The 12382-nt window shown below is 41.3% G+C and overlaps 1 protein-coding gene across 1 annotated transcript; it reads left to right on the plus strand.

Annotated features, from left to right (window-relative positions):
* Window positions 1–501: 501 nt before the first annotated feature.
* Window positions 502–6290, plus strand: CFL2 (cofilin 2). Its single transcript, XM_085061908.1, has 4 exons — window positions 502–659; window positions 2124–2431; window positions 2531–2607; window positions 2699–6290. Exons 1-4 carry the CDS (start codon window positions 657–659, stop codon window positions 2809–2811), a joined length of 501 nt encoding a protein of 166 aa, XP_084918034.1. The 5' UTR covers window positions 502–656; the 3' UTR covers window positions 2812–6290.
* The last annotated feature ends 6092 nt before the right edge of the window (window positions 6291–12382 follow it).

Raw genomic sequence — 12382 nt, forward strand, 5'->3', positions numbered from 1 at the left:
ACGACAGAAAGGGCAGTCTTTGCGCCAGGCCCCCGGGCCTTTCCCTACAGAGCCCGGGGCAGCCGCGGCGGCAGCAGAGCTGCTCTCAGAGCGGGGACAGGGCGTCGTGGCACACGGCAGAGACACAATGCCGCCTGTGCCGGCTCGTGGGGCGGGAGCGGGCAGCCTGGCCCGGCCACGACCCGCGAACAGGGGGCAAGCCCTTCAGAGCAGCGGAAAGCTCCTTGGCCAGGCGGAGCGGGGCAGGGCGAGCGGCGGTGGCTGGCTCCGAGCCTCCATGGCGCTCCAAGCCCAGCGGAGGGGCCGCATCGCCCCCCTCAGCAGCCAGAGCGCCGAGGGCCCCGCCCGAGGCTGCGGGGCGCAGGCCAGACGATCCCCGGGCCGGCGGTAACGCTGCCCCCGCCGTGCGGAGCGCCGGGCCCCGCCGCCCGCGGCCCCTGCCCGGCCCTGCCCTGCCCCGCGGAGGCCGGCCCAGCGCGGCCCGGCGGCGGCACGTGGTGGCGGCGCGGCCCATGTGACCGGCCCTCCCCGGCCGCCGCGGCTCATCCCCCGCCCGGCCGAGTCCCCGCCCGCCTCGCCCCCAGCGCAGCGCAGCGCTCTCTGCGTGCAGCAGCCCCGCACCGCAGGCAGCCGCCGCCGCCCCGGGACCCGGCGCCATGGTAAGGGCGGCACGGCGCGGCGCGGTGCGGCGCGGCCGGGCGGGGAGGGCGGTGCGGGCGGCCGGCGAGGCCCGGCGGAGCCGAGCGGGGCTGAGCGGAGCAGGCCCGGCCCGGCGCGGCCCCGCGGCCTCCGGCGGCCATTTTAGTCTAATTTTAGCCGGGTGCGGGGGGAAGGGGCCGCGGGAGCGGCCGCGGGGCAGCTGCGGGCGGCGGGGCCGGGGCCGGGGGCCGGCGGGCGGGCGGGCGGGCGGCGCAGCGCTCCCTGCGGCACCGCCCGGGCGTGCGAGTGCCCGACGGTGCGGCGAGGGGCGGCGGCGCGGGGAGAGGGGTCCCGCACTCCTCCCGGGCAGCCGCCGCCGCGCCGCCCGGTGCCCGGGCCCGAGGGGCGGCCGGGAGCGGCCGGGTGGGAGCGCCAGGGCCGGGCGGGGTGTCGGAGCGCAGGGCCGGAGGGCGCGGGGCGGCGGGTTTCCCTCCGTGCCCGGGAACAAAGCGGGAGAGGGGCCGGCGGCGCAGCCGGGGACAAAGCCGGCGGCTGCCTGCGAGCCGCGCACCTGCCTTCCCTCCCCGGGCAGCCTGCGCTGGCAGCGCCCGCCTCGGCAGATGTAATTGCTGGACCGAGAGCAAGGGCGCTGCAGATGGGCTGAGCTCGCTCGCTCACTCGCGGTGGGGTTTGCTAAATTATTTTCCTTTTGCCTTGAGCTCCCCGTTTGCCCTGCCGGTGTTTTGTTTCCTTGCTGCTTTAGGCTCGTGTTCTGAACAGCTTGCGAGCCTTTTGTGGAGCTGTACAGTTGTAATTGGTATTTTTGTATGAACGAAGAACAGTCAAACAATACTCCTGCAGCAGTATGAAGTAAAATTCGGGAGTTCTTAAGGCGCGGTGTTGAAGCTGACACAATGCAGAAAACATTTCTGCTGCTCGTAGAGCCTTACCTCACCCAGCAAAATGAGCGTCATGACAGTGCTGGATGTGAGCTGCTGCTGTAGCGTTTGTTATACTAAAAAAAAGAAAAAAAAAAAACCAACAAAGCAAGTGCCAACAAAAAACAACCCACCAAAACCCCACCCCCTCCCATCCCAACTGAAAATTACAAACTCCTCTCCTATGCTCAGTTCCTACTCCCTCATCACTCCCTCTCCCCTCCCCCCAAATAAGCCAAGTGCATGATAAGGTAAAGGAAAACTATTTGAGTAGTACAGTTGTGTGACTAGTTGTACGAAACTGCTATCCAGAATTGCAGCTGAAGTTGCTGAGATATGCAACAAGAAACTACTGAATTTACGCTTCCTTTATGTCTTCTGCTCCAGTCCCACAAATATTACTAAATTCATAATGTGTTCAGGTTGAGTATAGTATTTTTATTCTTATGGGGGCAGACTTCTTTATGTAGCACTGTGGGCTATCATCTTTTTCTAGTGAGTGTTAATTTTTACTGTTTAAATTATTCCTTTGATCTCATTTTACAGGCTTCTGGAGTAACAGTGAATGATGAAGTCATAAAGGTTTTTAATGACATGAAAGTAAGGAAATCTTCAACCCCAGAAGAGATTAAAAAAAGAAAGAAAGCTGTTCTCTTCTGCTTAAGTGATGACAAAAAACAAATAATTGTAGAGGAGTCAAAGCAGATATTGGTTGGTGACATTGGTGATACTGTGGAGGACCCCTACACAGCCTTTGTGAAGTTGCTACCTTTGAATGATTGCCGATACGCTTTGTATGATGCCACATATGAGACAAAGGAATCTAAGAAAGAAGACCTGGTATTTATATTCTGGTGTGTGAAAGCAAAGCTTGCTGTTAAAATTGAATATTCTCAAGCTACCACTGGATCACTTAATAACTGTGTTGTTGTGGCTTTCTTCTTTCTTTAAAGGGCTCCTGAAAGTGCACCTTTAAAAAGCAAGATGATCTACGCAAGCTCTAAAGATGCCATTAAAAAGAAATTTACAGGTATGGACCTAGAAATGCTTTTCTCATTAACTGCAATGCCATTTAGATATTGAGGTTCTCACAAGTACATTGTTGTCCATCTGTCTTTCAGGTATTAAACATGAGTGGCAAGTAAATGGTTTGGATGATATTAAGGACCGTTCAACACTTGGAGAGAAATTGGGAGGCAACGTGGTAGTTTCACTTGAAGGAAAACCCTTATAAAAAGACAGACAAGTGCCATCTGGATCTAAGGAGCTTCCATTTCTGCAGCTCGTTCAATTGGAATAGTATTAGTCTCCCCATCCCCTTCCCTCCTCAAAAAATAAGTCCCTTCCCCACCGCCCTGAAGGAGATGTCATTGTTAAGCAGTCTACCAGTGATTGCCATTAGACTGTTTAATCCTGGTAGTTCTATGTAGGATTCAAGGAATGCTTTCACGTCATGCTCTTGGCCAAAACTGACGTTGCAGGCATTCCTTGCAACATGTACAATGAATGTGATAGTTAATGTAAATAGTCTAGCAGACAGCAAAGGGTAAGCTAATTGAATGCCTTGAAAGTATTGTCCACTGGTCGGATGGTAGACTCTCTACAGTATTACTTACAGTTGCACTTGATTGCAGTTCCATGAGGCTCTTGTGCATTCATACACCTCACCTGCCTTGACAAGCCTATTTTTGTGACATGGCAGCACACAACACTATGCATTTAAAGCACTTTTTTGTAATATGTTTGACCTGCCCCCCCCAAGGAATGCCAATTAAGTTGCTGTAACTGTGTCATCAAATTATTGTAGTACCTCAGTTTCATTCCTGTTACATGCATATCTTTATAAATGAAGTAGCTGTTACGATGCCTTTCGTTTTCCATTGAATGTACACTACTGAACAGGAGTAGAAGTTATCTGTTTACCATATGAGTCTTGAAACACTAAGGTTTTGTAAAACATCAGTCATGGTGGCAATTTCTGTATTAAAAAGAGCCTTAAATGGAACATTGTTTTTTGAGATCAAAAACTGGCCACGTTGCAATAAAACTTGTGGCTTATTACAGAATGTTGCCTTGTTTTCATTGGAAAATATAGTTTTTAAGTGTTTAAGCATATTTCAAATAACTTCTGTGGAAAGTATTGTAAAGGTAAACAATCATTAATCTCAAATAATGCAACTTTTTCATACTGATTTAGGCACTGCTTTACAATACTTTGTGGCCCTGTTCTGACCGTTCGATAAAGGACCTGCTCCTAGTTTACCGTAAAGTAAAGAAGCTACCACTACTGGAGACCATTAGTTCCATGAAACACTTGTGTCAGAAACTTAAAAATATGAAATAATTAACCATGCAGTATGTTTTATACCTGAATGTTCTTAAAGTTCTACACGCCAGAGTAAAACCTTGCACGAGTTTTTACAGCTCGGTGTCTTCCTTGGTAAGATGATGTGTAATTATAGTTACATGCAGAATACGAAGCTGGGAAATAATTTTTGTTTCTCAAGTGTTGCAGTTAGACCGACTCAGTACAAGAATTAGCCTAAATGAACTGTTCTACTTGTTAGCTTCTATGTAAATAGAACTGGAAAGTGTTTGCCACTACTGAGGCTTGCATAGGGGACGTGTTTTGGCTGGGAGCCAAATAATGCTCTCCTTATAGAGAATTTGATCTGCTCTGTGTGAGCAATCCTCCGTTAGCCAGAGCTATTTATGGCAAACACATGCTTTTGTATCTTGTCATCGTTATCCACAAATGGCAAAACTGGACATGATTCTCCTGGTATGCATAAAGGAGCGCTGTTAGGCAGCCACTGGCAGCTGAACTGTACATGCTGCTAGAAGGAATGCTCTTTTATCATTAACCTTATTTTAAAAAGTTGGTAGAGTGGAACTGTGGAGCTTTTAAGTATGGGTTCTTTATGTTCAGTCCATAGCCTGTTCTCAACAAAGAAGCAGATAATAATCCAAATACTTTTTCTTTCTCTCTCTTCCCCCTTGCCCCCCCCCCCCCCCAACATACTTTAAGTAAGCTAGTGGTACTTTGTTTAGGCTCTCTTGTCCTGTAGAACTTTAAGACTTTATTTCAGGCTTCTGGCTATCCCTATGACTTGCACACCTCATTGTGTTAGCTGTTCTATGTAGACTAAACTTTACTAGATTTTAACTAAAAAGGCATGATGACCACTGACTTACTAAGTGTATTAATGAGTCTTGGTTTTGTTCTACAAAACTCTCCTTTCAGGTACCTTTTAAGGTTGCAAAATAACTGATGGTATGCATGTTGTCTGGATAAAAAAAAAAACCCACAACTTTTTATTCCTCAAAATAGTCTATTTCAGATCATTCATGTTGTATGCAAAGCCCAGTTTAATGTAAAAATCTTTGTGCTTTATGTTTGACTTGAGTTCAGTACAGTAAAATGAAATTATCTTTTAACTGATTTTTCACAAGGAATGAATTGTTTCTTTAGAAAAAGCCAAAATGGAAAATGTTAAATTATAATAAACCATTTGAATTTTCATTTTAGACAGTAAACTTTTTTTAAGGAGTACTGTGTTTAAATTTATTGTTTGTCTCTGCTGCAGTCTGGAAAAATGTCTGTGGCTTCTTAGTTGCATATTATAGGTTTTTGGGTTTTTTTAACTAGCTTAGGTGTATATTCACTCAGTCCAACTAGCTATGAAATTGAAGCACAAACTGTATTTATGTAAGATTCCTACCAAATTAAAGTTTTGGATCCAAAAGGATCAGCCTGCCTTCAGTTTGTTCTTGAAATGACTGACTGACTGACTGACTGACTGATGCGAGGTCCAATTCAGATGGCTTGCTTTAAAAAAAACAAAAACAAAAAAACAAAAACCAATAAAGTGCTACAGAACTGTTACTGTTTGAATTATAAAACAAATGAGAGACAGCTGGCATCTGTTCCAAAATGGTTTGTCAGCTGTTGTTTTCTGTCATTATGCAAAGTGATGAGGGCCTCATTGTGATTGAGAAGTGGAGGAAAATCCTCTCAAGTTGAATATTTTCTGTGTATCTCCATGTAGACATGACTTTTGGATATCTTGGCTTCAGTTATTGATAAAAAAAATGTTAGATAAATTTTTCATGAGAGTAGCTTGTGCAGAAATGGCATTTTTCTTCTAAAAAAAATAATTCAAAGCCAGCAGTTGTTTTGTTTGATTTGGTAAATCCTGGAAGAGGTATAGATAGATGGGTTTGATTTCTCTGAAAAGGGAAATCAAGACTTGAATATGTAAGTGAGGTTTATGTTTGTGGCGATTTTAGAAATGCAAAGCTTAAATTTGTATGGACTTGAGTGTGTAAGAATCACTCCTAGTCAGATCATGAAATGGAGTTTGAGGATGCTCTGTTAAAACCCAAAGTGTTTCTCTAAGTGGAAGAATCTTTTCCTGCTCTACCATTCCCTCAGCACAAGTGATGGAATACAGTAATTGCCACAATTTGGTAATAAGCTTTACTCTGTTATGCCAATTCCAGTATAAACCAAATTTTCATGTCTGCCTATTTTTTATAAACTTCTGTAAGTTCCCTTTAGTTTGTGGTGGTGAGTTAATGATTGTAGAGTGAAAACACGGCACTAATGATGGATCAAAGATCATCAATGTAGCACCTGTCTATGAGTACTGAATTTCTTTGAAATATTTCTGATTTTGAAAACCTGGTATAAATAAAATTAATTTAAATGTCTTCAGTTGTTGAGTTTGTTTGTGTGCTAGACAGCACCTACACTAATCACTTTCTTCTTGTCTTTGGATTGGGAGCACCCCAGATACTGGGAAGGAGAAGTTGTGGAATACCTGGATCTTTGTAACAGGTTTCACCTGCTGCTCATTCAATTGTAGGAAAAGCCAGCACCAGTGGCTCTGGAGATGGCTATGGTTCTAGACTTTTTTCTTTTGTTAGACCCCAGCTCATGTATTCAGAAAATTAGTTGGCTTTTATGTAGCAAATGCAGCAAAAAAGTATGTTAACACTGGCAAGTCATTTCTAATACAGGGAAGAAAGTGAACTGATGCAGTGTGAAAAAGTTGACTCCATGAAGAAAGATCAAATTATTATAGTTTTGGTAGCAGTTGTATCTCTCTTGTTAATATAAAATTTCTTAAATTTAGGAATATGTGATCTGGAAGAGTTAATTTTGTGAACAATGCTGTCAAGAAACAGCTTCACTGGATTATCTGGAGAAGGCAGACTTAAAATGCACATTTTACTGCTAACCTAACAAATTGTGGCTGTGGGGAACATACATGCGCATATGCATTAAAAAAAAAGAATGAAAGGTCTTACTCTGAAGTTTTAAATAAAAATTACTGTTTAGTTTAAAAATGTTCTATTCTTACTAAATGCATATCCAGTGCTTGACACTATTGAATTTGGACATTTCCCTGCCTCACCTCCCATGCTGTTGAATCTGCAATAATCTCCATAGCATCTTACTCTTCCTTGCATTAGTTATCTATGCATTCTACTACTAACATCTGAAAAATAAATATAACACTAAAAATTAGATCCTTTAATAGGAAGTTCAAACAGGTGACATAATTTATGTTTGTTTGATGATTTAATAGAATTGTCTTGCAGAAAAAAAATGTGCTAATTGGAGGCACTGAAAGTAATTTTAACATTCCTAAGTTTCTGTGATTGTCTTTAATATCTCATTGTAGGTTAATGTTTCTGGTTAATGTTGTCAGCTTTACTTCATAGTTACTTAGAAAACTAATGATTGAAAAAGAAACTTGAAGGTGCTGCTGATAATTTTAGAAGTTTCTAAATGTCAATTCAGATTATAAAATCATATACAAATTTCAATTTCCCACTGCTAGCCTAATTTTTATTCTTGTGTGTACAGGCTTAGAAATGTATGTGTAACTGTAATCATGCCTCTCCTCTTCCACCTCTTTATTTTTAAAAACAGCTGTGTCACTGCAAATCCCTACCATCTGCCTACTATCTTCTGTAAAGGTTTACGGACAATCTCCACTTGTACCTTTTAGTATCTATTTTCCCTCTCTTTTGTTTGTGATTGTAGAAGTTTGATTTAGAAAAACTAACCACTGTAATATTGTGCTCCTCGAAAGCTTTTCTATTATGCAGAAGGTTAAAAGCATCAGTTAGTCTCTGGTGAGCACAGCTGCAGGGTATACATTGGCTTGAAAAAAGAGATGTGATTTCAAGAACCAGTTTAGAGAGCCTTATTTGTGTCTTCTTCCTCTTAATGGCTGCATTGCTTTCATCTGTGACTTTCTATTAAGGCTGATGTGAGAGCTAAGCTTTTCTTCCATTTTGGCTGTTTCAACAGAAAATGGAAAGTGCATGTAGCAAACAAGGTGCAGAGAAGCAGAGAAGGTTTAGTAGCAGCAGTTTTTCATGGAGACCTGTACATCTGGTGGCAGGGAAAGGGTTACAGCAGAGGATTTGTTTCTTTTAATTTCAGTAGGAGCTTGCAGCTGTAATGACTGGGCTTATGTTATCTTTTGCTCTGCCTGAACATACTGATTCCACAGTCTCAACTGTGTCAATGCTTTCATGCAATGAAATGTGAACACACAGCTCTATCAGTGAAATGGGGTTTACTCCTACAAAAGTGAAGCCCTGCTACAACAGTGCTCTTAGTTAGCCATGTCATATGGAGCGAGGTACCTAAGCTGCATTTGAACAATCGTTAAAAATGTGTGGGTTTTGATTACACCAAATACAGTAATTAAGCTATTACACGAGGAGTGAGGATGAATGGGTGTAGTTCTTAATTAGGTGACTGCAAGTGACAAATATAATTCATGGTCATATTTTTGAATCTCTGCCTTGTTATTTAAGCGTGACTTAAAGATGAAGCACTTTCCGGTCCACAGAATTCATTGCCTGCATAAATTCTTTTAAGAAGAAGTAGCATAATTTTAGCTCTTCACTAAATATACTGATGCAGAATCTGTCACCTGAGGGTTTTCAGTTGTCTGCATTGACAAATTCTTTTTGTAGTGCTGCGTTATTTCCCTGCATCCACACTTCAAAATCAGTTCCCAGAACTCTCCTTCCAAGTAACCAGAATTCCTAAACAATATTTATTCTGTGTGACTAAAGTAGAAAGGCATCTTGTAGAATACCCATAGGAAACAAATGCATGGTATTAGCCTGCGTGGCCACTGAACATGTTTGGCCCTGCATGCCATCTCTGACTGTTGGGTTATTCTGATGAAAGGTCAGCTCATTCAGGTTTCTGTGGAATAGCCCAACACAGAAAATCTGTGGACATGGGAAAGAATGTTTTCATTTTGTACATATAAAGACTTTACAAGCTGGGTGTGATAACCAGTTTTTTTTATTTTTACCTGTCCTGACAAAAACACCTGGCTTTGATTCTAGCCAGTTTTATCAATTTAGTTCAACAGGTGCAATGGTTGGAAGTATCTTCAGGACAAGCTATATTTAGATATATAACCTTTTGATAATTCTGGCAGTTGCTTTGATCTCATGATTTTAATTCAGTCACTTCAACTCCATTACAATTTTAGCAGCCTAGAATGCAGCATCGCCAATGTAATTTCACAAAACAGCTTGAACAACATTTAAAAGTAGACATCATCAAAATTAGTAGTAATAAAAACCAATTTTATTTCTATAGCTGGTCTCAGTTTTGCGAGGACGATGACAACTTTCTTAAGAGTTAGGTGGTCTTCCAGGGAGTTCCTAACTGAACACCTGCCATAGACCTTTGTGAGAAGATTGAAGAAGTGTTGGAGTATTCATATCAAAGCAGTTTTCTTTGCTTTCTTGCATAGCTGGATGGATTTCCTCTCCTGGAAGATGTTTAGGTCACTGTGGTATTGATGTTTAAAGTATTTCACCTTCTATTTCGTTCTGAATAGAATGGACAGACTGCAATTACAGCTTTTCCTTAGGGTAATACAGTCAACGATCTCAGCTATGAATTTCTTTTGTTTTCCTGATTACCAGAAGGGAGAAAAAATGTCTCTCATCCCACTGTGTAGCATGAGGCCAAAATACAGCACTGCAATTACATGCAGGCATCATAATTGTTTTCAGCTCTTGTACCTGCTTTCAGCTATTGTACATTCAGGTACAAAATGTGATCCTGTCAAATGAGTTGTGCACAGTTTGGAAAACTCCAGAAAAGAGCTGTGGTGAGAGAAAATACAATGTTTAGATACTTTCAGTAATTGCTTTGTGCACATCAGATTTAAGAAGCATGTGACTGGCTCTGTGTTTATCTGCAGTTATTTTGTGCACAATGTAATAATGATACGTAAATATATATTTAACACTATTAGTAATTCAGAATCTTACATTAGTTTAACAGCTGTTTTCTATGGAAAATAGTGAAGGTAAGATTTTACCTGGGTTTTCTCTTTGTTTGGTTGGTTTTTTTAGCAATGGTGTTAATAACCAGTTTTTCTGCTGTAATAGCAAACTGTGGAAAGATGAGAAGAGTTATTTCTCTTTGCATCAGCATCTTACATTGTGTGCAAATACAGATCTCTCAATTTCTTCTTAAAATAGTGTTTGGATCACCTTCAGTGGTTAACGGACAAGAATATAGGATTTTTGTTAGTCACATTTTACAGTATTAATGTGAACATGCACATGTTTTTTGAGGTATGAGATAAAAAATTTTAATTACAAAAGGGCATATTTGGAGGGAATAATTAGTACCTTTTTAAAGCTTATATTTTCCTCTGCTAACACTTTACTTTTTATTCCTTAAGTTTCCCATTAGGATCTGGTTTTTCTTTTTTGTTAGTTTCTTGGTTTTGGTGTTCTCATTTTCCCCACACTGCATCATATTTCAGGCTAATACAGACTGGATTAAATAGTTGTCAAAGGAAGAAGGTATTATGTATATAACATATACAGTCTCTGTAGGAAAGAGTAAACTGTTTGCTTGACCCAGTTTTATGGAGCTATTTATTTCTACAGAGATGGGATCACAGTTAAGGAAGAGGGACAAATGGGTTTGCTGAGAGTATTTAGGAGCACTCAGTGGGAATGAGATTATTATTGTAGTGCTTAATCCTGAAATAATCATAGACCATCTCATCAACCTTGCACCAGCATTTGAGAGAGATAAATATTCTAGCTACTTTGTAATATTAGTCTGAGATAATTTTCTATTATTATAAACTTGGAGCTCTCCAGAAAAATACAGAATATTTCTATCTGTTTTGATGTTTTCACACGTGTCTTTAAAAATATGATTTCCAGCTAGTGGGAATGTATTCCTAAAGAAATACATCTTTTACAGTCTGAAAATTAAAGTGAAGGTTATAGAAGCAACTACTTCACTTAATCTATTTTGGGGAATTCCTATAATGTTATCAGGCTTGCTTTTCCAAATATAGGGCACAGTATGAAAGAAAGGCTGTTGTGGTAACACAGTATCTGTCATCACTGACATTAAGTTCATTTAATGGTAGTGAAGTTACAAGTAACACTGCATGCAAAAGGAATAAAAATATTCTCAGATTCGAATTCATCATTTTCATAGACAGTAACATTTAGTTCCCTTTGAACAGGTGTAAGTGGCCTGCTGTGTCTCTTTCCTTAAAGATGAAAATTACAAACTCAAGCCTTTCCCCTGCCTTTGATTTGCTCTAAGTGTCCCATCTCCTCCAAAGCATTTCCCCCCTTCTGCCCTTCATGCAGAAATTGCTCACTTGCTTCCTCTAATCCTATTATTTACCTCAGTTACCTCAGTTTCACTTCCTTTCATCACCTTTTTTGCTCACTGCTAGTTCTGATTTTCCTCTGGTCCTATTCGTTCGTATTAGAAGTGTGCTTTAGTCCTTATCATAAACAGAGAGCAAACAAGAAAAAAAACCCACAAACCAAACCACTTTTGATCAATTTACTGTTTTCTCTTATTAAAAATATGAATCCTTATGAAGAAATTATTCAAGGAGTGAACCTGACTATAGTTTACCAAAGTGTCAAACAGTTTGAAATACTCTCTTGAGATGTTTGTACAGTTCCATTCTGTCCATAGGATTTAACTCAGAAATCCAGACTCCACCATTTAGATGAGAAATTGCCGTATTGGGTTATTTTATGCTCTCCTCAGTGCCAGAAGCACGAACTCTCCTTTTTTTGCAATCATTAAAGCATCTGATTTCAGCTGTTAGCTTCCACGAAAGTGGTTAAGAACTTACTGTGCGAGGAACTGCTATGGATGCATGAATTCATGATATATTGAAAACCAAAGCTGTAGAAATAGTGTGAGATAAACTGTGTATCAGCACAGAAGCTCAAAGTTAATTGCACAGCTCACTGGTTCATCGCCAAATGCGCTGCTTCCTAGTGAAATCAAGAAAATCTCAGTATTATAAAATGTATAGAAAACTGCCACAAGAATTAGAGGCCATATAACAATCTTACATGTTAAAAAAGTTAGATTCAATAAATCTTGAAGTAAGCTTTTGTATAATCAGAAATTATATTAATACAATACCATTTAAGAGTTTTCATCTGCTTCCTTTTCTGGAATCTTGTATTAGACTTATTAATCTCCCTGGGCTTTTCTCTGCAGTCAGAAAGAAGCACTAGAAATTGTCAGCATTGCAGTAAGGATCTATTTCCTTTTCTTGATCTTAAAAGGAAAAGAAAAAAAATGTCTGATGAAGAGATATATGAAGCAGAGCCATCTGAGGGTGCTATTTGACAACGTAATGAAGGCACTCTAATGACACGAGTGGGATAAGAGGGTGATTCCTGCAGACACTGGGATGAATGCCCCCCATCTTTTCTGCTGGTGCTTATATCTGCCTGAT

Source organism: Lichenostomus cassidix, chromosome 5 (assembly GCF_008360975.1).
Source record: "Lichenostomus cassidix isolate B80296 chromosome 5, HeHo_3.0, whole genome shotgun sequence".
NCBI lineage: Eukaryota > Metazoa > Chordata > Aves > Passeriformes > Meliphagidae > Lichenostomus > Lichenostomus cassidix.